This window comes from Opisthocomus hoazin, chromosome 20 (assembly GCF_030867145.1).
Source record: "Opisthocomus hoazin isolate bOpiHoa1 chromosome 20, bOpiHoa1.hap1, whole genome shotgun sequence".
NCBI lineage: Eukaryota > Metazoa > Chordata > Aves > Opisthocomiformes > Opisthocomidae > Opisthocomus > Opisthocomus hoazin.
In genome coordinates, this window is record NC_134433.1 from 13,826,309 (window position 1) to 13,853,334 (window position 27,026).

Sequence of the window (27,026 nt, forward strand, 5' to 3'; positions counted from 1 at the left end):
CCGGTGCCCGGGAACGGCCCGCGGCGGAGGCCGAGCCCTCTGAGGGGACAGCGCCCCGCGGCGGGAAGCGCGCGCGGTCCCCCGCGCCTGCGCACTGGCGCCGCCTCCCGGCTCGGGGGCGGAGGGGCCGCGGTGCGGCTGCGCGGCCGCAGTGGCAGCGGGTCCCGCAGCGCCGCCGCCTCGCTGGGAGCCGGAGCCGGCGCCGGGCCGGGAGCGGAGCGGGGTCAGCCGGCGAGAGGCGCAGGATGTCGGCTACGCTCTACCTGCTCTCCACGCTGGGCGGATACGTCCTCACCTCGGCGCTTCTCCTCAAGTGTCCGGGGCTGCTCCACCGGCCCAAGCGGCAGCGCTTCCGCTGCCGGCACATCTCCCACCGTGGCGGTGAGTGAGGGGCGCCCGGGGGGGGGGAGCTCCCTGCCCGCCGCTTCCCGCCCTCCCCTCCCTCCCCTCAGGCGGGCGAAGGCTGCGGCCGCCCTCCCGCCGCTCCTGCGGGTTGCAGCCCTGCCCGGCTCTCGCGGCGCCCCCCGCTCCCTCAGACCGCCGGAGCCCCCCCCCCCCCCCCCGGCAGGGTCTTGAGGGGCCGCGTTGCGGTGCCGGCCGCTCGCAGCGGGCTCCCGGTAAACCTTCCTCCCGCAACCTAATTTTAGGTGCCACCTGCTGACCGGTGCTTGATTTCAAAGCTGATTTAATCTCCGAGCTCCAGACGCGTCAGCCGAAATCAGCTTGGTTTACGTGGGGCGTGATGGTTTCCCCCTCCGACGTGCGTGGTTTTCCTGCCTAATGAGCCTGCCTTACGGTGTTTCTGCTCCTGAGGAGAAAGGTGGCTGAGTGGTGCTTCGGTCAGGGCAGGAGATCAGTCTGCCTGCCCCTGCCTGCTGTTCCCTCTGGTCGCAGCAGAAATGCGGTTTGCTGGGACCCTGCCCCTGCTCCCGGTGCTGCTGGAGAGGGTTCGTGGTTCGGGGCCGTGGTAAAACCGATCGCGTTTTGAGTCTTGTCCCCTCCGCACGGCAGGGCCTCGTGGCTAGGCTGGTCGCTTCTCTCTGAAATAGCTAAAAGGCGTTTTTTGAAGTTTCTTCTTCCTTTTCCAAAGCGTTGGGAGGAAAAAAACCCAGCAAACTGTGTTTTCCTGTTCTTTGAAGGTCAGTTCCGCGCTTTTCCGTGCTGCCCCATTCAATCTGTGAAGGTACAGTCAGTCAGTTTTCCAGTAAGCGTTTTCCCCGGCGTTCTGCGGGGGCTGTGTCAGATGCTGAGTTTGAACAGTTGTCAGTGTCAGATCTGGTGCCACTTTCTGCAGTGTCTGATCAGTTTCTAGCCGGTTTGTGGTCCTTAACTGCTGCCACCCTTGAGCTGTTAAAATCGAGCTGATCTCTTACAGATTTCGTTACTTGCATTTCTTTCATTTAGTGTACGTGACAGATTAGGTTTCTTTATAACCATGGTCTTAGGCATAGCGTAAAATGCACCTCTTGGTTTGGAATGTTTATGTTAGCCGTTTCCTGGTAGGTATGTATTTTCATTCGACAACAAATGTTCTCAATTTTGATTGTTGCTTTTTTGTTTGTTAATTTACCAGCTATTAAAAACTTGCGGGTGACTGTTGGAACTTGGCATGATCTCCTTAACCTTCTTCTGTTCTCACCTCTTTGCAGTGACCTTAGTTAAGATATGCTGCCCTAAGCCTAGGATGCAAAAGTTTGGGCAGGTTGCACTAAGCACCATTAGAACAACAGGAAAGCCTTACTCAATGGGAGGATTACTCATTAGGCGTTCAGAGACAAAGTCCACGGTCTTCCAGTTGTTCTGTGTCCACACGTATGCTGGGAAATACACCTACGGTAGAAGTACAGCCCTTAACATCTCGGCAGCTTATGGCTCATCAGGTACTAGGAGACTGAAGATCGATTACTCTTTACTCACTGTAGTATTTACCTTGTAACTTAAATTCATGTGGGACGGAAATTCTCATCAGGCTTTAGTCATGCTGTAGCTTTAGACTCTGTGTCAGGTTTCCTATTGCATTACTCCTGTTAACTTCAGAGATCAAGGTAACACTTAACTTGTTTGGCTTTTTCCTCTCCGAGATGAAGCCTTGTATGGGAAGTTTTTTAAGTTTATGCATTTTGATTTCACTTCTTGCTCCATGCAAGGATTTTCCCGTCTCAGTTTATAGCTGGGCAGTGGAAGCATCCCTGAATTATTTCTTCACTTCTGCATAATTTTAAATTGGTCATTTCTGAGATCAATAATTTAAGTCTTGATATTCTGTGTTAGAGTCCTTTGTCAATGCCAGCTGCATCGACTGGATTGAAGGGTCTGTGCGGATAGCATGATGATTTTTACAGAATCGCAGAGTAATTGAGATTGGAAGGGACCTCTGGAGGTCACCTCGTCTGACCAGAGCAGAGGCAGCTAGAGCAGGCTGATCAGGACCTTGTCCAGTTAGGTTTTGAATACAGCCAAGGATGGAGGCTCCACAACCTCTTGGGCAACCTGTTCCAGAGTTTGATCACTCTTACAAAAAAAAATTAGTTTTTTTAATTATGTGTATAAACTGAATTTCCTGTATTTCAGTTTGTTCCCATTGCCTCTTGTCCTTTCCCTGGGCACCACTGAGAAGAGTCTGTCTCAGTCTTCTTTACTCCCTCCCATCCAGTATTTGTATGTGTTGGTAAGATCCTCCCAAGCCTCTCCTCTCCAGGCTAAACAATTCTAGCACCCTCAGCCTCTCATTGCATGCAAGAATCTATCTCTCATCCCTTAATTTTCATAGCCCTTCTCTGGACTTTTTCCGTGTCTGTCTTGTGCTGTGGAGCCCAGAACTGGACACAGCACCCTGACGTGGTTTCACCAGCGCTGAGCGGAGGGGAGCAATCACCTCTCTTGGCTTGCTGGCAACATTCTTCCCAATGGGCTCCTTCGCTCACCTTAGGGGGCAAAACCCGAACCAGCAGAACTCCTGAGGGTCACCTTGAGCCAGTGCTTGACAGTGACTCCCTCTCATGCCATGGTGGTGATTTCAAAGTTAGAGTACGCAATCGTAATGTTCAGATGTGGGCACTTTGGCTCACGGGATGCTAAGGTATGCTGGGGAGGGTGATCTCTGCGTGGGAAATGTGTGTAGTTCACAACGCAAATGGACAATACATGAATCTGAAGGTGCATTTAAGTAAGGGAAATGTCAGAAGCCCTTCAGTCTGCCCAGCCTTTTCATTTTTAAGGAGGGAAAAGGATTTAGTAGATCACATCGCTTGCTTTTCATACTTCCCTTTTCTGCGTGTGGTTTGTGAAAGCTGTGTTGCTGATTTAGAATTCCTGTTTCAGCTGATCTCTCAGCTTTTTTCCTCATTTTCCTAAAACGCTGCAAGTCAGGCGTCTTGTTACCACCTGGTTTGACTGGCCATACCTACCTCAGTAACGTGTAACCTGTTAAAGCAGTAGTTTAAAGTTTGGGGTTTTTGGAAATTTCTGCCCAGAAATATTGGGTTACTGTTGTTTTGTTCACAAATTGATGTTTTTCCCCCCCATCTCTCACCATTCAGGATGTATGGGCTGTATTGTCACAGTTGATAAGTTATCTAAAACTTCAATTTTTATTGCAGTTAACTTATAACTAATCACCCAGGTCCTATGCAGGTTTTTCCATCTGTTAGGCAGTCATCAGAAGTACACGATGAGATTCTCGTGCTTTCCTCTAGCCCTCAGTCACTTTTGCCACTCAGCCTATTCCTAGTTCTGCAGTCACGTTCCGTAGAACGTTGGTGGATGTCTGATCACAGAAGCTGCTGTGGACTGGCTGTATTGGTTTACCATGCAGATTTTGTCATTATGATTCTAAGTCAGTTAAGTCTTTCGGTTTGTAAACTTACCATTGCAAGCTAACTTGATAACAACAATTTTAAATTGCTAGTTACTCGTGTGTAGAATTGCATTGTTGTCATTAAGTAACTAAACACAGCCTTAGATAAATATGTACTGGTAAGGTCCTGTTAATAGCCAAGGCCTCAGCTGGAGCTTTTCTAATTGTTGTTTACAAAGTCTGTCATTCATCACTGTCAAAGAGTAGTTAAAATTTGCATAGATATGCTCATCATTACCTGTATCTTCCTGAAGTTGTTTCGGTTTTCAGTATATTATACTGCGTATTTTCTGGAGGAGAGAGAAGGTACAACCTTTTCCAGTCACCAACCAGACTGATTTTCGAAGATTTTTATGTACAGAATGGTGGTTTAAGAGTTGCAGAGTTTACTCCTGTCTGAGAGAAAATCTAAATTGCTTGTCCTTTCAGTTCTTAACTGGAGTTGATGCGTGTTTCATTCCTCGTGTGTGAGATCTCTCTTTGCCAGCAGCATAAACCTTTATTGACAGATTCGTGCTGTTTCAGGAGGTATCCTTGCCCTGAAAAAAGAGCTTGCCACCTCTTTCAGCATCATCTGGGTTATGCGTTTAGGGAATATCAGCTTTAGAGAGAGCTGGGCACATTTTTGTCCTTGTTGTGATGGGGTTTTTTTTTCCTCTTGTCACCTTTGCTCTTATTACTCCTCTAACTCTGAAATAGGCCGTTTGCATATCCTGTTCCTGTGGCGCGTACTGTCCTAGCCAAATACAACGCCTTGAAGCAAAACCAGGGCACCCAGCCTCTGGTGAAATGAATACTTTGTTTTGGTGTTACACAAATGCAAGATAACGGCCTTCTTTTTTTTTTTCTTTTTTACTTTTTTTTAATTGTTTATCTTGAGGAAGTTGGGTCTCCCCAATAGGTTAGCGGCAACAGGGATTTCTGACTCTGACTTCATACTCATTCCTCCAAATATTTCCTCAAAATATGTACATTTTAAAGTTCATTATATTTTATTCATTTCCACTGGGATTGAGGGGAGGAAAACAGTTTTGTACATGTTTTAGTTTTTGTTATTTTTTGTAGGTGCTGGAGAGAACCTGGAAAACACGATGGCAGCCTTTCACCAGTGAGTACAAATGGAACCAGTAATGCCTAAAGCAGCGATTGTCTTTAGTCAGTGAAGCATTAAAGAAAGATAGGATTTCCAACAGCTGTTTGGGGTACAGTGTCCTATTCCTGAAAGTCATCTCTCTTTTGGATGACTGGCTAAACAGTACTCCAGTTTCAGCAGGAACAAATTGGGATACCACACACCTATTATCTGTACACAGTAACGTGGTAGGCTGGCAATTGGAAAGAAAACTCCTGGGGCCCAATTTCTCCTGCACTAGCCAATAAAACATGAAACAATACTGCTTCCATGTTTAATGGTGATTACTTGCATTAGTTTATTTATTATTATAAAGCTATTTTTTGTCACTAATACCACACACTGTTTTTTCTCGACTCATTGATGTTTCTCAAAAGATATGTCAGATCGTAGCCTGTACCGATAAGCTAATTAGCATACAAGGTTGGATTTCCGCAAGTCTGAATCTGTTGACGGCTCTTACGGCTGTAAGCGATTCTCTTGGATATTCCATAGTTTCATAGCATTCAGTTCCCTGCTCTATACAGAAAGTCAATAATTTGTCACCTAGAATTACTGTGACTGAAATCCTAATGTTAACTTTTAATACACCATCTGTAAAGCTATTAAAAATGTTTGTGTTATGTTTTTTCCCATCATACACATACTTCATTTGCACCATATGTGAAAGCCTCTTATCTAGGGGTTTAAAACTGAGTTGGTACGGGAAAGCCTTTTAAGCATCCAGCATTTAAGTAGTGAATTCTAACAAGGTTCTCAAAGGCATTTGAAATAGAAGCATATCTAAAACTCCAGCTGCCAATGAGCAGTGATTAAATTATGTAGGCTTCTCTTTGTCTGATTTGTTTTTTCTAATTTGCTTTGTGCTAAGTAGCCTCATCAGTTTGCACATTCCCTCGCAGACTGAGGAGTGCCAGCTTTCCCAACCAAACAGTGCTATTCAAAGTACTGCAGTATTTTCTATCTCCATGGAAGCTCAGCATAGTTTTGTGGTTTTTTTTCCTGCTGGCATGCCTTTTTTGAATTCTGCTACCACAGTTTCTGGAAAGTTCTTTTTTTTAACCATTTCTTAATTTTCATTTAGTATCATACTGGTTTTATAGGGCTTTTACAAAGAAAATTATACCATAACCTGTTTTTATTTCACTCCCAGAAGCAAGCTGTAGTACTTAGAGCAAGGACTGTGCTAGGAGTCAAATATGTCTTGTGATAATACAGACATTTGTCTGTCTTCTGACCATTTTAATTATTTCACGACGATCGTGTAACAAATATGTTGAGGTCCGTGTTTTGAACTTACCACAACTGCCAATAGCAAAGTTCAGTTACTTGTTTTGAAGTTGTCTTGGCTGAATAATAAAGGCATGTTACTTCTGCAGAAAGCAGAGTCAGAGCGATTACCGTGCATAAGGCAGTAGAAAGTGTTGTGGCTTCCTCTGTGGAGGGGTGAAGGCCTTGTCCTTCCTGTCCGCTCATTCCCATCTCCACTGGTAAGCTAGCAAAAGGAAATGGGTAGAAAATTGGTGATCTGCATGGTGAAAAATCATCTGGATTGGCTCATATGGCTGGGATGAACTAATGAATTTGTAATCTGTCGGATTTTGCATGAAGCCAAACGGGACATGCCTGCGAGAGCTGTTTCTGCAGGTTTGGGCAAGCAGGCGTATTTGATCATTGGTGTAGCTGAATCCAAAAGAGAATGCGATGTCAGACCTACCCCCTTGTTTTTGCTTTGTTGACAGTAACCTAAGTACTAACAAGCAAATAGTTTTATTTTTGCTATTTATGTTTTAACAGTGATTGGAGAATATTTAATACTGTTGCATGATAATGAAGAAATTATTGTAGTAATATATAAACGAAGTTTGGGGGGGGGGAAGACCTTATTGGTAATTTCACTTCTATATGGGCTTAACTTAAAATTATTCTGGAAAGCAATTATAAGCTTTTTGTACCAAAGACAGTATTTTTTTTGTTTGCATGGTAAAATACCTAATATATTTTTTGGGCTGCGATCAGGTTATACTGTATTTAAATGCTTCTGTGGTGGTGGTTTTAGATTTTAAAATAATTGATTGTAAGTTAAAAGAGACTCTTGCAGTGTCTAAAGTATTTGGGGATCTGGCATAAAAGATTTCATAAGAATTTAATTATGGGTTTAATTGTCCCTAGTACAGCCATATACTTTAGCATTGTCTTGACAAGAAGCTGCTGAGTAAACTATCCAGATATCTTTCTCATCGTATTTCCTTTTCTTTTATGAACATACTCGATTTAGAGAGAAAGCTTTAAATGCTGTAGTTACAGCAATAAAAGTATGTGGTCAACTTAGTGTTTATAAACTCTATATGTTGTGCTACACTAGGCCTGGCCTAATGGGATTTAGTAGTTTCCAAGATAAGGCTTTTCTTACACGTTTCCTGGTGTGCCCTTTTACTTGAAAACAGTTGGAGTTAAACGCAAGCAAAGAGCTCTATCGCCCTAATTTGCAAATGTGAGTCTGCTTCACAGCTTGAGTTCTGGAACAGCTGGATCTGAATCCAACACATTCTTCTGAATCTGGAGAACATCTGGAGTCTTCTCTGGAGCAGTGTAGATTTGATGTGTTATTACAGAGCTGCAGAACAAACTGATATCCAGCTGAAAAAAACCTCAGCACTTTAAGGAAGCTTATTTAGCAGCAAGCTGCTAGTAAGAGCCTGGCAAATTCTCAATTTTGTTAACAAGGCAAGTTGTTGTTCTCCTTTTTCTGTGCAGCATCAGTCCTGAATTTCTTAAGCAGTAATATTTCTAATAAATTGTGCTAGTTAAATGATTATGTTAAATGATAATGCATGGTACTAGATGGGAACGTCTTCTACAAATTTGGCAAATCTCCTGTAGCATATTTGGAAGTGCTTTTCCTCAGGAGGAAAAATTACACAGAACAGGCTGTGTATCTTGTGTGTGTAATAGGATTTTGTTCCTCTCCTAATTCTGAATTAGTGGCACTGGAAAGCAGTTAACAAATTGGTTTTAATTTGCCAACCCCTCTCTTGATCATTATCCCAGCTGGACCAGAAATTGTGTTGAACATGGGAGTGCGTTCTAATTTTTTTTTTGTTTTATTATTGCGTTTGTATATGTTTATGGCATGTCTGTACTTCAGCAGTCAGTAAGGCCCTTTTCTTGAGGAAAACATTACTGAAGTCACAGAGCTTTGGGTCCAGTATAGACTGTACTCTCAGATGTCACATGTTTGTTCATAGGTGGATAAAAAGAACAGCCCAGTGTTCTGAAGGAAGTGTTCAAACTTCAGGCTGGGACTTTCTCGATGTCTGCTGGAATGATACCTTTTGAGTATCTTTTCTAATTAAATGAGTAATTCACTTCTCGTTGGAATAAAGCTTATTTTTTCTGTTCTGGTGTGAGGTTTCTCATACTTACTTTTCATCAGTATTGTTACTACTTTCTGCTTTCTTTACTCCTCCTATGAGCTAAGCTTCTACAGAGTGGTTTTGGGATTGGATTAGAACTTTTCAAAGCAGCAGATTGGAACAGGATTAGCTATTTTACTTTGAAAAATATGACTGGGTGTTTTAGTTGTTTATTTTTTTAATTTAAAATTAAAACTTTTTCATCAAAAGAATAATATTTTTTTAAATGTAGTTTTGCTAGCTAAAAAGCCAAAAGACTGAAAGCACCATTGCTGATTTCCCGATCCGTCTATTCCTGATTAACTTGAATCAAGTAAAAAACAGCTTTCGCATCCCTGCCATTTGTTGTTTATGCTTACCACAAAATTGATGAATTTTTTAAAAGAGCTCATTTCTGCTAGTGCTAAATGTGTCGGTGCTAATAAACATCACACTCCAGATTCTGAAACAATACTTCGGAAGGAGGTTTCTCAATCCTGCGGTGCTAGGCTGCAATCGACAGGCGTGCTACTTGATTTCTGTGGCAAACGGAGCCAAAGGTCCTGAGTTCAAATCCCATCTCTGATTCATGATGCGTTGTCTATTCTTGCATCAGCTTTCCCACTGCAACAGTTACTTGCTTCTCGCTTTGCAGCAAGATTGTGAGGGCTCATTGCATCATAAAGCGTCAAAAGTACCTCCACTGGGATCAATTTAATTGAATAACATGTGTGTTGGGTTTGAGCCTGTATGAAATACACGTGTGGTTCAAGGCAGACTTCTTTGCTTCCAGTGCAGTTAATATAGGAACAGACATGCTGGAGCTAGATTGTCACCTGACGAAAGATGAGCAAGTGGTTGTGTCGCATGATGAGAACCTGAAGAGATCAACAGGAGTTGATGTCAACATATCGGACCTCAAATACTCGGTAAGTTGGAGAGAAAACCTTAGTGCTAGATGATGTTTCAAAATGCATCTGTAGGTAGTATGTACGTGTCTGTATGTCTAGTATCCAAAATCTAAGGAGGAGATTCATCTTGTCTTACTAAAAAAAAAAAAAAAAAAAAAAAAAAGCTTAACTAGGCTCTCTGCATAGTCAAGGGCAGAAAACCGGCGCGTATCCAGAGGGCAATTAACGCTGTCCAATAGCAGCTTGGATGAGTAGCTCTGGAGGTGGGCTTGTGTTGCCATGCTGATGACAAAGGAAGCTTAGTCAACACGGTCCTTCTTGTATGACCAGCTTTTTAATGGGAAAACCGGTACTTGAATCCCACCTGCACTGACAGTTTTAAAAGCCCGTTTTACAGAACTGTCTTTCCATCTGATATTTAAGTGGAATTCTCAGAATTTTCAGACAGGCATCTGGAAGCGTTTTACCGTACTCAGCTACAGGTAACACGAGTCTAAGAATGCCAAATAGTTCAAGTAAGAGTTAATGCAGTGCTTCTAAATCACTTTTGGGGCAAGAAGGTTTTAAAAAAATATGATTTTTGTCTTTAATGTTTTGATTGTTTATGAATTATAATTTTTTGTCTTTTTCAAGAAGAGTCATGATTATATCCCTGCATTTGAATTAGTGTTCTATTTCCTTTTATTTTTAAGGAACTCCCACCATATCTCCGCAAGTTAGATGTCACATTTCAGAAAGGTAAGTTTTGGTCTTTTGCTATTTCAATTTGCAGTACTAGTAACTAATTTTCCATTATTGTAGTGTGGTAATTTCTTATTTTGGCAAAGGGAGTAGAAAAGTGGATTTGCTTCTATCAGCACCTTGATAAGAGAAGTTTTAGAAGGAAAATATAATCCTAGCTTTAGAAACCAAAATATATTTTTTCATACCTGTTAGCAGTGACAAAATTTAAGATGTAAGACAACTTTTTCCAAGTAAACATTTCAATTGTGTGCTTGTCTACTGCTTGCAACTGCTTTCCAGCTCCCCTGTGAGGTCTTCAGAGGGTGCTGACTGAATATTTGTTGTTCCGAAAAACAAAGAGAAGGCAGAAGAGAGTTTCTTTACAACTCAAATACCTCAGTACTAATATTGCTGCATAAGAGGAAAACCTGGAAAAAGATGAAGCTGTTTTCTTGTGAAAACTGTGGTAAAGCTTACAGGCTAAAATTGAGAGCGCTTCCACCTAGAAAAGGCTACCAGAGATTATATCAGATGTGTGTGTTTGCTTGAGGGGCTTTGTGACTATCTTCTGTAGCTTTGCCGTATTTGAATTGCCCAGCAAGCAAATTTTTTGTGAAATATTTGTGTTCAAAATTGCAAAATACTTAAAATGCACCAAGATGAGATCCATGACATGTTATTTTCACACATAAGTATCTTTTGTTTATGTACAGTAATACAAAGAAATTGTATTACTGAGAGCCTTCAGTTAATTCCCTAGAGCTACAAGCAGTTTCAGACAATAAAATCTAGGGGGTTTGCCTTCTGTTCCCTTCACTCATTATGCTTCTCCAGTAAATTTTCCTAGCAGGAAATTTTTTTTTCTCATTTGGTCTTGTTTCATGTCAGTCTCGTTGCATTTGGTATGTGGTAACTGAGCTTTGCTATTTCAGTGTTTTAACGATCCCTGCACTCCTACTGTTGCTAAATAATGACTGAATTTAATGAAGTTCAAACCTAAATGTGCAATATGCTCAGGGCATTTTTATTATGGGAGTGAGCTTGTCGTAATTAATTACAGCTATCGGAGTGAAGTAAACTTCTTTTTCAGTTCAAAAGTGTGTTAATTCTAGGAACTGGGGTTTTTTGATTTTGATTTTTTCTCCAATTTTAAGGTAACAAATGCTCTTACATCTCAGCTTTTATCTGTGGTGTATTAAAAATGGTCACAGCAGTGACAACTTTCTTGTTTCCCCAGAATGTCACTGCGAGGGGAAAGACAACCGTATTCCACTCCTGAAAGAGGTGTTTGAAGCATTTCCACAAACTCCTGTCAACATTGACATCAAAGTGAACAACAATGTGTTGATCAAAAAGGTACCTGAAAATCTACGATGAACTGAGACTGAATGTCATGTAATCATGTTGAAATTCCAAAATAAAAGTTTCTTGGGAGTTGCTAGCAGTCTGTGATACTAAAATCCGTGTTCTTGGCCTGCTTCATCCTTCACGTGTTAGATCTTGCTCCATGTATGAGGTAATACAGAAGACAGAGACGTGATCTTCTGCAAGATATTCAGCAGACAGCTCTGTACTGACCCTTTATCTTGACATGAAACTGATGCTACACTGCTAGACACGTATTTGGTTTGTACTTCATATGAAGGGTTGTCTTACAGACTGTTGCTTACTAAAGCATCATAAAAACATGGTCAGTGTAAAGATAAGTGTGCATTACAGAAAAGGAAATCTGCTTTCCATCAGATACTATTTTGCCATTGTGTTTTTTTAACTTCTGTAGGGTTTTTTGTAGGTATGATGGTCTTTCATTTGATCTGTTGACCTGAACACCAGTTTCTTTCCAGTCAAAGCAGCACAATCATCTTAAGACAGGAGAGACTGTAGAAGAACTGTCTTTTCTGTAATGGCTCATGTAGTTGAGAAGCAACAAGTAGAGTTTCAGTTAAATAATTCTGCATATGATTTTCAATGAATACCTGTTAGGGTTCTGCTTTTTTATATTGCAGGTTTCAGAGCTGGTGAGTCAGTATAAGCGAGAGCATTTGACGGTGTGGGGGAATGTCAGTTATGAGGTGGTATCAAAGTGTCTTAAGGAGGTAAGAATGGGTCCAGCTGAGCTTGGTTCTTGCCTGCTTGGTACTGTGTGGTGACAAAATGGACAGAAAAGTACCCTGTAAATCAAGGTCTAGCCAGCTATGCCAGACTTCCAGATGTGATGGGAAATTTTGCGCTTAGATTGTATTCTGCTCACTACACTGTTACAAAAAAATCAAGCACAGTTAACACCCATATACTCTGCAATAAAATACTTTAGGAGTTAAGCTTAATCATGTTTTATTCTTGTTCTATAAAATATAGGGTGTTATGGTTTTATGCCAGGAACTCTTTGCGCCTGTTTTGCGCGTCATTCATCTGGTACAAAAGCAATTTTTCTAAGGATTGCTTATTCTGTGTTTCTTTTTATGAAAATATTGGATATGGCCACTAGTTGACACCCAGTTACATTGGTATAAAGCTGTTTTACAGCTGTAGATTCTGTTCCTTTTTGTGCTGAGGAATTCTACAATTTAGAGTTAAATTACAGTTGTGCTTAGTCCCAGGGAGTTATGCACCGGAGTGAAACTGATCTAGTTGAGAGTACAGATGTTGTTCTGATTTATCTGTGCAGGACAGCACACCATTTCCTACCTGAACAGCAGTTATATTTGTTTATTTTCATAGCATCAATGCTCAAATATTTTGGTTCATAAACAAGCATTTTTGAAAATCTGTTGTGAAGTGAGTTGATGTGATACCTGCACAGCTTGTATTTTGCGGTGATACTAGTCTAAGACAAAATGCTGCGTAGTGTCATGCGGTCTGGAAAGATGATGAAGGCTGGTCACAAAAGTGACGAGTGAAACTTTACCTTTTTCAGATCCCAGTGCCCCTTCAAATTCAGCTTTTGCTTGGATTGCAAGCTGCCACAAAGTAATTTAAACTCAGTGGCAGGCATATCACAACAGTTGGCAGCCTAATCTTTAGGTGCAACTGCTGAACTTTAAGCATGCATTGATGAGTAAATTTAATTGCAACATACTCAGCCATCTCCCAAGATAATTTAGAATCTTTCTTCCATGGGTCCTGCAGAATGCTGACATTCCCATCATCTTCTGTTTGCAACGCGTCCTCCTGCTTCTTGGCCTGTTCTACACTGGTCTGCTGCCATTCATTCCTTTCAAGGAAGAATTCTTGGAAATTCCCATGCCTTCAATCATCCTCAAGTGAGTTGGAGTCTGTCGGTGGGTGCTGCACTGAAATGACAGTGAAACAAGCGAACAACAATGCCAGCTTGAGCGTCGGTTTAGTTGGTATCCTTAGGCTGAGGATACTGTTTTGTTAGCTTAGGCACTTTTGTATATTTCTAAGAGAAAGCTATGGAAATCTTCTACTCCTCTGTATTTAACCTGTCTCTAGCCAGCTCCGAGTTACTCAGTTGTTAGTACGGGGTGCCTGTGTACATCAGTGTTTCCTGATTACAGCATCTCCTGTATGGACTGCCTTCATGCAGCTGCCGTTACAACTCAGCTTGTGCTGATGCCGTCTAGATAGCAATAGGTAGCAGTGCTGTACAAATAACTAATTCTTGCAGTTTTCTCGCTCTTTCTTGAGAACAAAGTAGTCTGAATAAGGCGAAAAGGCAAGTCAGTAGTAGGGTAGATATGAGATCTCACATGCTCTTTGTTTCTCATACTTTACTCCAAATGCTGTTGAATACCCATCTCTGCTGCTTCTCTTACATATAGCACGTTTCTCTTGTGTAACTCGATTCGAAGTCACTGTCTTAGTGAAATTACTGCTCTAATTTGAGCAACTGCAAGATTAATTCTTCATGTTCCTTTTGTAGGAACATCTGAAATATTTTAATCCGTGCTTTGGTAATATTTTTTTTTTCCCCTCTTTCTCAACAGGCTGAAAGAACCAGAGAAGATGACAAGAAGCCAGAAATTTATTATCTGGCTAGCTGACACGTAAGATTATATTCTTATGAAATTTTTATTTATATTTTGCCTATATATTAACTGTTGGCTTAAGCAAGTAAGACTAGCTATTGCTATAGGTACTTGTTATGTTGTAATTTTTTTCAGTTTCTTCTGGCTTTATTGGCAGTCCAGCATAAATCAAATTCAAATCTTACATAGGTGTTCCTGTACGCTTTTGTTTTTCATGCACTGAAACATACTGAGGTGCAGTAACAGCAGGCGTTATTCCAGTTTCGTCTGTTTAGTTTCTGTCATCAAGTGTGTTCGGTTAATTGGCATGCAAGTAGATTCAGAGCGCAGCTTTCACATTTCATGGGATTGTGACTGTTCCGTGATGTTGTCAGAAGAGAAGCTGTTTGGCTTACATGGAACACTTTGCATTTTAAGAATATCTGTACTTAAGAGGAAACTTAGTCATAATGCTTTCTGAGGTTGAACGTGATTGCAGTAAGTGTCTTCTGACTCTTGCTCCTGTGTCTGACATCTATTAGTTTGATTTCCTGAGTGGCCAGTAGAGTTTTCACGTCTTCTGGTGTGAAGGATAAAATGTCTTTTGAAAGCAAAGGGATTGATTCATCAAGTATGGTACAGGGTACATGTACGATGATGGAAGAATCTGGTGGATTAGATCTTCAGAAGAGCTGATACAAATATCCATAGCTAATGCAAATTTCTGGGTATCTGTGTTAACCAGTCGTGAGTTGCGTGAACTAAAAATATTGAGTCTAAATGCTCTATGGAAAACTTATTACAGAACATCAACAGACGTTGAAAATTTCATCTATGCTTCAAGTTCTTAAATAATATCTTTCTCCTTTCTGCAGACTGCTAATGCGGAAAGCACTTTTTGACCACCTCACTGCTCGGGGCATTCAGGTACAATGTGGCAAAGCTAAAGGAAATGTGCTTTTGACCTAGTGAGAATTAGAACCAGCCAGATATGGCCTTAAGACAGGTTCAGGTTCTCCCCAATGTGTTCCGTTGTGTTGCTAGGATTTTAAGTTGCTTTTTGGTTCCTGAGCAATAGCTTATGCTGTTATATTTGCAGTTCTGTAGTTTCAAATGAAGAATAGTGTACCTGGGAAAAGCTCTTTAATTTAAATCTCTACAAAACTGGCTAAACTGTTTACCTATTTGCGGCTTTTACCAAAATTATATTCTGACTTCTACAAATCCCTGAAGTCTCCGGTAACAAAATGAAGTGGGAGTCACCACTAGAAAATGCCCCCTTCTAGAGGGCAAGGAGGAAGAAGTTGGATATGTTTGTGTGCCTGTCTTTGGCATCACAGCATAATCATTTATCATATTAAATGCATGCGAAATCATCTCTCTCATATGAAACAATTTAGGTCAAAAGTCACCTTTTTTTAAAAAATTTGAGTATTTCCTGTAGTAACCTCTCTCTCTGTCCCATCTCATAGGTGTATATTTGGGTACTGAACGAAGAACAAGAGTACAAGAGGGCGTTTGATCTGGGAGCAACTGGAGTGATGACAGACTATCCAACAAAACTTAAGGAGTTTTTACACAATTATCCAGTGTAAACGAAGAAAACCAAGGAAGTTCTTGCAGAATAGATTGTGAGCCAAGGATTTTCTTCATAAAAAAAACAAAAGAGCAGCATACACAGATGATTTTTTGAAAGATGTAATTGGATGATCTATTACCTTGTTCTCAAGTTGCTACCTAATGTAAAGGTTGTCTATTTATTTTACAACTTTAATTACATAGTTTACATTTGTAAATAGCTCGTTTAGCAACAGCGCACTTCACACACGCTGGTGACTAGGAAGAAAGTTGCTGGATAGCATACCTGTAGATAATAAGCGTTATTTTACCTGTCACAAGTGTTCTAAGCAGATGTCAAGACATGTCAGTTATTCCAGTTATATTCTAGTGGGCAGAAATGAAAGAATTTCTGGAAGTGTACCCTGCGTGTATGCATTTCTTGTGTTGCTTTTAGTTTTCGGATAACTTGTACGACAAGAAAAGAAAGACAACGCACAGGAGAAACAGAAAGCAGAAGCTGTGGCTAGCCTGATAGTTTAGCCTGTGAAGTGTAGTCAGTAAAGGTGGTTGATTTTTTTACCAAAATTAACTCACTTGGTCAGTATAGAGCTACGTAATTATTCTTACTGACAAGAATGTTGAGCTTGAGTTGCAACTGTATTTAGACCCCTTTCTGACGTGGTGGTAATACTGTGAGTTATTCGCCAAGGTGTAAATTCGGCATTTAAGCCAGGTTCTGGGTTTGGCACCGAGTTCCACTGCTGGGCTTTAGTTTTGCCTGGTGCTGACCTGCCTGTCAGGCTACCATGGCATGGCAGTAGCTAGCTTTCCAGGAAGGAAAATTGCACTTATTGTAGATTGCACTTACTTTGAAATAGTTTTTTCACACAGGAAGCCAATGTTTTAGAAGTCTTTTGCACATTTGTAGTTCTAACATCTGTTGGCTTGATGAATGGGAAGTTGTTTTTAGGGTGAGGGACCAAAGAAGACTGAAGTCTGGTTAAGAGTTTCAGGAACAAATTAAAATGTTCTTATTAAATGAGAGTTCACCCAAATCAGATTTATATGCACACTTATAAAAGGAGCAAGTGACAGTCTGGGATGAGTGTAAATTTTAGTCTTTTCTCTCCACAAAAGTACATTAAATGTTCTTAAGTTTGTGCATAGACGTGGAAGTAACTTTGTTGGCAAAAGCCAGGAAACCCCAAGTCTGCTGGAATGGGGTTAGATAGGAAGGTGTTTCTGGAAGCCTACGTGCTGTTACGTCATTGGGAATGGGTGTTACACGTGTGTCAAACAGATTTGAGCCTGCAATGCCTGCGTGCTTTGGTGTTGTCATGTTAGTGGTAGGGCTTTTCAGGAGGAATTTGATTGCGGTAGCCTGATTATACACAGTGACATGTGTAAAGCTCAGTCATCTAATCATCAGACACTGCTGGAACAAAACTACTGTTTAGCGATAGCGTCTGCTTCTTTAAGGAACTTCATGTGAAAATCATCTTAATAATAAATATAGTAGCCAGATGCAAGAGTGTATTTACTGCAAAGTATACTCGCTGTTATAAAAGCTTCTAAAGTAATTTTTTTCACTTGCTAGCTCAGATTTGGAAGGGCTTTTGTGTCACTGCACTGGCTGCTGTGCCATACTGGTAATCGCGGACCACTTTTGCTATTTCATTATGTCTGTTAGTAGGCTGTCAGTGTTACAATGTCAAGTCCATCTGGAGGGTTAATATTTGTTTCTGCATTATAATTCCTTTCTGAGGAATATTTCTAAGTGGATGAAGGGGAAGAAAGTGCTGCATTTACAGTTTAAGAGAACATCTGACAATGGTGGCACATCAGTTAATGGTGTCCTTCTGCCTGTTTGAGATGGCTGTAGATTCAATTTCCTCTTAATCAGGCTTGTTGAATGGAAGAGAGGAAAATGTAACTTCCTAACTGTTCGTAGGAAAAAGGATGAAATTATTAATTATGTGCTAAGCTTCTTGTTTCCCTTTCAGACCAGTTATGTCTGGTCAGATCAGTGCTAATAATCAGTCTAGTTATAGTTCTGTCTGTTTTCTGTTAGTCACAGAAGAGTTATAGAATAGGCTCGATATACAGCTCAGTAGGTAATAAAAAACTTCCACCCTTTCTGTCTTAGTTTGGTTTACTAGCCACTGTGTAGCTCCAGACAATTTTTATGCAGTGTGGGTTTCTTCAACTCAATTTTATTGCTGTTGAATTTCCAACACAGACACCTACATTAAAATACAAATATAATTCTGGTTTTAGGCAATACTACCAAATAGCACTTACACATTAAAACTTTTTTTTTTTTTTAGGCTAGGAGAAGCTATGTTTTAAAATACTAGTCTTGATTTCTGGACTTGATCTTTCAAAGGATGGGCGATGACTTAGTTTCTCTCAAGTTTCCCTCATCACTGCAGAAGTAAACTATTTTGCTTTATTCTATATTGAATGACAAAACACAGTCATTGAAATGACAAACTTATTATTTCAGTTTCATTTTAATCTCTTTCCCCTTTCTCTCTAGCAGTGGAGTTGGAAACTTCTGCCTTCAAAGATACTCAGCATATTTTTCAACCACTAGTGTTCCTACATCTGATGTAGCTTTTGACTGTGCTGTTTATACATGACCTCTGTTTGATAAGTCTGCTGCTTAATATCTGAAATTTGAATGAGTCAAGTTACACGGGAGGGAGGGGTTCAGTACTGCAACAGCTGCTGAATTTAGTCAGTCAAATGTTTGGGCTTTTGTACAAAAGCTACAGTTTGATCGCTTGAGACAGATAATGTTGCATGGATGAGGCCATGAATCTGAGCACCAACGCACAGGGCTTAGGCCATGATAACTGTTTGTAACAAAATAACATGGAACTGAGGTAACCGTAGAATGTTTATTCTACCAGATCATTGTTTCCAATAGTCCAGAACTTCTTGCTGTGTGATTTTTAAACCACTTGTACAGAAGAGCATTTGTTGAGAACTTGCATAGCTGTCCAGGAGGATGTTCAGTTAGTCTCTCTCTCCAAGGAGAGATTATTTTCAGGTACTTTTAACTCTAAATATTAGTTTAACACTTACTATGTTCTCAATCCTATTGCAAAATTTTTTATGTATGAAGGATGATGCATGTATTCCATGCACTTTTAATTTGCAGAAAGTGTGTGGACCTCTCTAGCTCCAAATCTGTGAAATAATTTTTTGCTTTTCTTGTAAAGAAAGATTCATGCTCTTGAAATGTGACACATTAAAACATCTTTGCTCATAAAAGGTCTAAAACTAAATACTTATTAGTTGTGACTTCTTTGTCTAAAAGTATAATTTCTGAGACTATGGTATTGTGTTTATAGTGTAGTAAATATTGAACTTTCAATGGTGATCTCTTTATGTGGGTAGGGTTGCTAAAAAGGAGGGGGTATCTTACATACTCTGAACTTCGAAGAAATTTTTGGCAATGACATTGGTTTTCTCAACAGTAATCGTAGTATCTGCAACTGTGTGCAGCTAAAAGAAGCCTGTAGAGGACTTAAGCCTGCCTTCTCCATGTCCAAATGAACTTCAAAGTAAAACTTAAGTCAATTCCAATTTGATTTTTCTATAATTTATTTTCAGACAGAAACAGCAGTAAACTTGATCAACAGTAGTAGATAAATGCAATCAGAATTGGTCTCCATATGCGATGCTAGAAAACAGTGTAGAGAATTCTGTTGGTTCAACAGTGCAGTCCGTGCTGTTGCTTCATTGCTTCCAAACGAAGGTCTGTCTGCAGAACAGGCATCGCACGCCTCCAAGCAAATAATCAGAATTTAAGGTGGGAGAAGAGTGGGAAGGTGTACAAATTGGATACTAAACTCTTGGAATATTACTGTATGTTACTCAGTTGGAAGTAGATGGGTCCTGTGTGGTAATGGTAGAGGGAGAAACAAGGATGAAGATCCCAAGTGTCTTAACTGTCACCACATGCCAGGAGAACCAGTTCTGCATGTATGTGTTTGCCATCAGCATCTTCCAGTGTAAAGAACTGGCAAATTCTGTCCACTTGTCAGTGGTTGTAGCACCTTTAATTGGAGATGGGGTCTGTAGTTCTGTATGGATGAAAACAGCAAGGTGTAGTGAGCCAAGAAATGTTTCTGATGTTAATAATGCTTGGAGAAGTATTACATATGCTAGTGTTTTGGATAGCCATGCTCAAAAGTCATTGTGCAAGTTTGAGAGCATCAGCCTTTGCTTTGCAATTCAGTGTAAAAATGGTTGTCTGCATCAGAGCTGCTTTCTAATTACTTATTTCTAGAAATCATGATCCTTAATTCCTAAGCACAGTAATGCATGCCTAAATAAATAGCAGGTTTTTTGGTTAGGGGACATGTCTGCTTTTTTAACATCTATTGTTTGGTGTTCATCCAGTGTCATGATTGGTGGCCCGATTCTGGCAGGGTTGTAAGATTGTGCACGTTCATTACAATATAGGTCAGGTTTTGAAAACACTGACAAAATCATCTTATGTAGCCTGGTACTAGACGTCAGCTCTGACCTATAATCAGGCTCATTAGTTTAATTACAGGATGTAGCAGTTCACAGATGTGGAGGATGTTGTATCCTATGTGTGTACGTGTATCATATCCGAATTGAATGGGGGAAATGAAGCCGTGCAGTTACCTGTGCGTGTGAGGAACTGTGGGAGAGGAACTGGCCTGAGCGTGCAATGGGACCCTTCATTGCGAAAGGGCTTTATCTGCTTTTTTCACTTGATTAATAATCATAATTTCCTATTTGGTCTCTGTTGAAATGGTAAATATCTGATAATTTAGACTTAATTTTAAAAAAATATCTTACTGTGGCCTTTAAATTATCCTGAAATACCTTTCTGTGATGTCTTAAGGACACTTTTGTTCTATCTCCCACGCAGAGGCAGTCTTCTGCCTGCTCACTTTTGTAGAGGACTTACGCAAAAGATTGTGGATGATCCATGAAAGATGAGTGGATTATGGAGTATAAAAAGCCTTGGACAGTCGACAGGTATCTGCTTCCCAGCTGAGGACAGCAATCGAGCTGTGTTTTGAATATGCTGATATTAACGGGTGTTCCGCTTGGTGCGGGTTTCCGTGGGGTGTTGCGTTGTCCTGTGTGGGGTGGTGGTTTGCTGGGAATACAGTGCTTGCTTTTGCTGATGATCAGCAGGTTAACGCTGCTTCTAGTCCTAGAGGTAAACTTCCAGCTTTCCTACTGGATTTCCATTAAATTACATTAAATACTAGGTTTTAAGGTCAAGTGTAGTTGTAGAGCCTCGAGGCCTCGTATTAGGTCAGAGGGGTGAAGTGAGGTTTTTGTATGTAACTATTTAATAACTTTTAAAGGATTTTGGCAGGCTGATGAGAGGATTTCCCAGGTTGCTCTGGGCAGTATTTTATTACTTACCACACATTCTAAATGGCTAGCAAACCAGAACGGGGAATTGTATTCAGGAGTATTTATGTGGCTTCTAACGTGCCAGGTGATCGCTTCGGCTTGCGTAACAGCCCGTCAACCTGCGGCACCAAGGCCCGGTGCTCCAGGAGAAGAGTCCGGAGCACTTCGCGCTCTTCAGCCAAAGCAGGACGGCTCCATCTGTGTTCGGAGATGCTGTTCTGCATTGGAAGCCGCCCAAAGACCCCCTGTTCCGGGGCCGGTGGGTGCCTGCCCTCCCCGCTCCCGCCGCCAGGGGCCGCCCGCACCCCGCCGAGCCCGCCGGGGGCCGGGGAGGCTGCGGGGGGGGGGGCGGCTGGTCATGTCCGTCGCTGCGGGATGCGGAGGGCTGCAGTGGGGAGCGAGGGGTTCACAGCTTCGCGGTCACGGTGGGGGCCAGGGCTGGGGAACGCTTGCTGGGTCGTTGCTGGACCAAAACCAGTGATGCCGTGAGGGGGGGGGGGAAGAAACCCTACTGCTAATAGACGAAAGAACCTTTCTTTGGTCTGAAGTTCTTGAAGATGTTGTGTCCTGATGGCTCTGAAAGAAGTTTGAAGTATCCCCGCTTTAGAAATAAAGAAGAAGGGCCATATTAGGCGAGGTATCTTGATTACAAGGCCAGTAACACCAGCTACCGATAACATTTGGGAGTGCCTAGAAACTGAGATTTTTAGCAGATTTTGAGTACCACTTAATTCTAATGCAGCAATAAAAATGTCGAGGTGGTATCTCGGTGAGTGGTCCGATACTTCCTTTCCTCTCAATATTGCTGTGGTAATGGAGCAGCAAAAGTTAGCCCCAGTCAGTGATGCCTTATCAGTTAGGCTTTTCTAGTGCAAATGATAATAGAAGTTGAAACTGATGTCAGGCACTGAACAGGGAAACACTAGCTGTGCTGTTCAGGCTCAAAAAAATGCATGTTTGCAAGTAGAGAAGTTAAAAATCTGGCTTAGCTGTTCAGTTGAAAGCTGAACTGTCAAATAGGTTAGATCCAAAGTTCAGATTTTTTTTAAATTACTGAATTTCCCAAAAGCTTAGCCCAGTGAAAGCATTCATGATGCTGAGGAAGCTGTGCTCACAAAGTTTGCAACCAAACTCTGAAATACAGAATCAAATGTGAAAATGTGGCTTGAAAATTGTATGAGAAAGTAACGAGGACCCAACTACCATTTTATTTTTCCAAACCAAGTGAAATGCTGCAAATGAAGCACTGTTACCCTGAAAAAAGCTTCCAGTTTTCATAAATCATGAGGATTAGCATATAGTCTCAAGAAGAAATTTTGGGCTGTTTTTTATGGTCTTGTTTTTCTACAACTTCAAAGCTGTGTGAACCCTAGATTTCCGTGGTGATGCTGAACTTGCATCAATGTAATTCCAATTAACCACCATCCTAAAGCAGGCTTAATACAAGAGAGCTTTGTGTATATATAAAGGACCTTCATGTTCTCCTTGTAAATAATGTATTTTTCTTAGCAGACTGAAAATTCTGCTGCACAGCTTGCTTTTGGGTGAAAACAAAAATTTCACTGTTACGCAGCAGCTTCTTGATGATGTGTAAATTTATTTTGCTGATGGTTTCAACTCTGGGCGCTTGTGGTTACTTCTCAGAAGTCTCGGTGATTTAAAGTTCAAGCAAATTTTTTCACCACTTCCTGCACGTAACCTTGTCTGGATGTGTTAAATACGGCTTCGCTTAGCACCGGTGAGATGGTCTAAAAACCTGATGTATCAGCTCGTGCTGCTGGGCCTGAAGAGGCTGTCGAAGAAAAGAAGAAGCTTAAAGTAAGCCTGCAGAGTAGGCTCCTGTTGCTGTTGTAGCAGTCTAAAGATAACACAGCAATTTCCTTCTTCATTTGAGTGTGTTTACTGGCTGGTAACTGCCATGGTGCCTGAATCTTCATTAACAGCATATTTAAAATGTACTTGGTGGTGCCACTGGCTTACAGGAGAAAATGTCATTTTGTATTGTAAAATCTGATCTGTAGAGTCCCTGAGCTAGCTGGCGTGCGTCTTAGTAAGGTGATCAGAGGGGTGTGTTCTGCCTGTGTGGAAGAAAACTCTGTAACTTTCTAGCACGAGGTAGAAGGTTATTTTTCAACCCATGTGTAATTAAAAAATAAAGAGTATCACAGCTAACAGGGATGTTACCTTGTATTGCCCCTTACTTGGTGTGTATTTGAGTCCCTATATTTAACACATGGAACACTGGCAGTTACCAGTAATTATCAATAACTAGAGAATTGCTGAAAACTATGCTTAAGAATTTGCTAAAGCAGTAGAGTGTTCGAACAAGAATAAACTCATAAAGCAATGTATATTTCAGCTAATAAGATATAGATAACTATGTAGATAACTTTTCTCCCTCGCTGCGAGCACAGGAGAGCTCCCCGTGCCGCTGAAGCTGCGCTGGGGCAGCCATGGGTTGCTGCTCTCGGCGCTGCCAGCGCGGTGCCTGCGCCGTGGGGAGCTGCAGCTGCGCAGCGGGCGCTGAGCAGCCTCCAGCTCGGCCTGCTCGCAGCCGCTGCTTCTCCTCAGCGCAGCGCTTCCAGGCGGTGGCCTTTCGTGCGGCCCTTGCGCTTTCTCCTGGTGTAGCTGTGCGTGTGTGTACGTGTGTGTACATACATGTACATCTGTGTACATCCGTGTACATGCTGAGCGCGCCTGCAGGCCTTTGGGTGCCAAGATTGCTGCTGGGAAAAACCACGGCGAGCAGCGGGATGAAGCTAATGGAGATTTCCAGGAGAAATGTCCAATACCTTCATTCGCAGGCAGTCCTCCTGCTGCTGACGGGGCTCTGGGGTGTCTGAGCAGCCGGGTTAGGGCTGGGGGCCGGTCACGGCGGGCTGTCAGCTGTGCCTTCCTCTGCCGCAGAGTCCGAACCCCTCTGGCCAGGCAGGCAGCGGTAATTACCGCTGGACTAATTGCTTTGGCAGGGGGAGACAGAAACCGATCGCAGTCTGTTGGAAAGGGGCGGCGGCTCCCCCTTCCCCTCCAGCCTGGCCTTTGCCACGGATTTGCCGTAATTAAAGCCCTTCTGAGAATTGAAGCTGCCTTCTGAGAGGGCTGAGCAGCCACGCGGGGCACGGGGGAGAGTTCCGCTGCGGAGCCCCGGGCGCTGCGGCAGGGCGGTGCGGCATCCCCCCGCCGCTTGCACGCGCGCGTACGGAGCCTCCCCCGGCGCTGCCGCCGCTGCCCGGGATCGTGGCTGCCGCCCGCTGCGTGGGGAACGGCCGCTGCCCCCCGTGGTTCCCCCACCCCCCCAGGCGGACGCGGCGCATGCGCCTTTAAGAGGAAGCGCGCCTGTTTGTTATTCCCCCCCCCCCCCCCGCGCGCTCCACGCCGGCCGCGCGAGGGCCGCTCCCATTGGCTGCCGCCGCCCCAGCTGCTGTCTGAGCGACGCAGGCGTCTGTGTCTCTGTGTGTGTGTGCGCCGCGGGGAGGGCGGGAGCGCCCCTGCCGGCCTCCCGCTCTGATTGGCCTCGAAAAAATGGGCTGCGGCTGGTCGTAGCCAACCGCCGGGGTGTTGCTATGTGCCAGCGGGCGGCGATTGGCGCCCGGCGCTGCCGCTCAGGGCCAGCAGGCTCGCGGGAGCGGCTATAAGGGGAGGGAGAGGGCGCTGCGGGGCTGCCTGGTGACCGTCGGCCGGCGCGCTCCGTCTGCGCTGGGGACGCGCTGGAGGCGGCCGCGCCGCGGCGAGTGAGTGCGGTGGGGGGCGAGGGCCGGGCGGCGGGGGGCGGTGCAGCTGCCCGGGAAGGTGGCGGGGCCGAGGCTGGGCCGCCGCGCGGAGCTGCGCCACAGCCGCGGCGTCGGTGCTTCCCCCCCCCCCCCTCCTCCGTGGCGGGGCTGCGGGGGCGCTCCCTTAGGGTCCCGGTGGCCCCGCGGTGAGGCGGTCCCTTCTCAAGGCAGCCCCGCCGCCTCGGAGCATAGGGCCTGCGGCGACCCGGGGGCGGGCAGCAGGCGAGACGGGCTCGGCGAGCGACGGCGGCCTTTGTCTGCGGGGCCGGCGGCGGGGAGGGCAACAGGTCCGAGCCCGGGAGAGCGGCCGAGGGGCAGCGCGCAGGCCGGGCCAGGGGGGTTGGCCTTGCCCCAGACGCTCCGGGCGAGGGAGGGAGTCAACGGGAGGGACCTCGGGGAGCGGGGCCGGGGCTGGCTGCCCGCGGGAGGAGGAGGAGGAGCGGGGGACGGTCCTTCCTCGCTCCCCTCTCGCCGTAGCAGGTAGATGCATCATGAAAGCCCCCGGTGCGGGGTGACAGCGTCTTGGCCCGGGGGCTCCTCCCGAGCGGCGGGGCCCGGGGTGCGGCTGCCCAGCGGGGAGAGGAGCCCTGCCGCCGCTCTGTTCGCCAGCGCTGCTGCTGGAGCCTGGCCGTTCCCCGCCGCTCTGCGCCACGGGAGCAGCGTCACGGCCGGGGTGGCAGAAGGGAGATCGCAGGGAGCCAGGGTCAGCCCGTGGAGAGGGCAGCTTCAGCCCTGGGTGATGCTTGGCGTCAAAGCCAGGCAGTTTCCGCATGAGGTGCGTTCAAACTGGTCCCCCCAAGGGAGCTGGCGTAACCCGGCCAGTCTGTGGTGTTGCTTTAGCCTGTGGTTAAGTGTGTAGCCGCTTCCCCTTCTGTGGAGCACTGTGCTGTGGTCCGAGGTTGGAAGGTGAGATGTCGGGGGTCCTTTGTCTTGTGCTTCTCCACGGAAACTTCTGGGTTTGATCCAGAGAAGTTTGAGATAAAGTAGCCATGGAGCAAGCCACGGGTCCTAGCATAAGGTTTTAATGCTGATTTTTTAAGTAAAAAGTACTTGAAATGTTCCAGTTTAAAATGTGATTTTAATGGTGTAGAAAAAGAAGTTGAATCCTCTCCCCCTTCACCTGCAGTTTACTAGAGTGAATCTGGCCTTGGTTTTAAAACACAGCAGGAGGAAGGCCCTCCGAACTGGTGTTCGTAGCTTGCAGCCAGCAGTAGACCAAGGGGTGGGACGGTGCACCTGCCTCCCGGCATTGCCCTCCTCGGCCTGCTACCTGCTCCGGATAAGGCCTTTCTGCTAATGCGTTTACAGTGACTTACAGCTCATGCTGGGTAGCACAGAGAGGCCTGTGCTGCGTTAGGCAGTTGTAAACAAGCAGACACTGAGAGAGTTCTGCTTACAAGCCATGAGAGGATTCTGCCTGGAGAGGATATGTTTTGTGACTTCATTCTTCCAGAGCACTCCCATTGATTTTGTTTAAGATCTCATCGCGCTGGGATCCATGCCTCTGGTTTCCTGGGATCCACGCCTCTGGTTTCTTGTAAACATTGTTTGCTGTGTAACGGCAGTGCTTGAATAGGGAATTAAGATGTTCTCCTTTTCTCACTGGATCCCTAATTCTTGTTTTCTGTTGAAAGACCATTTGAAAGTGAGCCTTGTGCTTTGAAGCTGAAGTTGGAAATGCTGTAGGGAGGGCAGAGACATTGCTTTCATTTGATGATGTCAGCTGCTGCGCTTGCTTTTTTTTTTTGTAAAGCTTTCTTTGCAGGTGTCCCTTTTGTGGTGCAAGGGTCAGAATAACTGGCAAAACTGTATTGGTCATTGAGCTCCCTTGTGTGCTCTGGATCGACAGATTTTTGAGTAAGTGATTTCCTTTCTTTGCTGTTTGGTGTGGGTAGTTGAGTCAGACTTGTATTAAGGAAGACGACATTGCTACCTGCAAGTCCACATTCCCCGAAAGGCTCCTTGACTCATGGGTTGAATACGTGTTGCTGAGAGAGAATTCAATTAAGGAACTGGTCACTCCAGTGTAGGTCCTAGCTAGCAGTTTAGAAAGTGGGAGCTCCTTGATCTGGCGTGGTACTACACAAGGGTTGCAGAGGAGTAAAAAGCATTTATTTGTTGTTCTTGCATCGTGGCCTTGCCATTGACCGTGTGCGTGGAAGCCTCTTGACGAAACACCAATAAAGCCAGGCTTCCGTTGGGCTTCGGCCATTGGGTGGCAAACCTGTGTTTGCTTGAACTTAAGCAGAGTCTTCATTAGAGGTCAGCTGTGAAGCACTGGAGCAGTGGGCTT

General features: G+C 43.9%; 2 protein-coding genes across 4 annotated transcripts in view; both read left to right on the forward strand.

Annotated features, from left to right (window-relative positions):
- Nucleotides 1-144: 144 nt before the first annotated feature.
- Nucleotides 145-21,325, forward strand: GDPD1 (glycerophosphodiester phosphodiesterase domain containing 1). The gene is made up of 10 exons (XM_075440142.1): nucleotides 145-381; nucleotides 4,922-4,964; nucleotides 9,177-9,312; nucleotides 9,987-10,032; nucleotides 11,255-11,373; nucleotides 12,024-12,113; nucleotides 13,147-13,280; nucleotides 13,968-14,027; nucleotides 14,864-14,915; nucleotides 15,461-21,325. The coding sequence occupies exons 1-10, from the start codon at nucleotides 246-248 to the stop codon at nucleotides 15,581-15,583; spliced, it is 939 nt and encodes a 312-aa protein (XP_075296257.1). The 5' UTR covers nucleotides 145-245; the 3' UTR covers nucleotides 15,584-21,325.
- Nucleotides 21,326-24,599: 3,274 nt separating this feature from the next.
- YPEL2 (yippee like 2) overlaps nucleotides 24,600-27,026 on the forward strand; it is a 39,287-nt gene continuing 36,860 nt past the window's right edge. For 2 of the 3 annotated variants that reach the window (XM_075439973.1, XM_075439974.1), the window contains exon 1: nucleotides 24,617-24,694. The gene's annotated coding sequence lies outside the window, so the exon portion shown is untranslated. Of the gene's footprint in view, nucleotides 24,695-27,026 lie in introns of all 3 variants that reach the window. The other variant, XM_075439972.1, reaches the window with a different exon arrangement.

Coding starts and splice junctions, on each gene's coding strand:
- GDPD1 (XM_075440142.1), top strand. CDS start 246: ATGTCGGCTACGCTCTACCTGCTCTCCACGCTGGGCGGATACGTCCTC. Junction 382..4,921: donor GCACATCTCCCACCGTGGCG/GTGAGTGAGGGG, acceptor TATTTTTTGTAG/GTGCTGGAGAGAACCTGGAA. Junction 11,374..12,023: donor ACAATGTGTTGATCAAAAAG/GTACCTGAAAAT, acceptor TTTATATTGCAG/GTTTCAGAGCTGGTGAGTCA.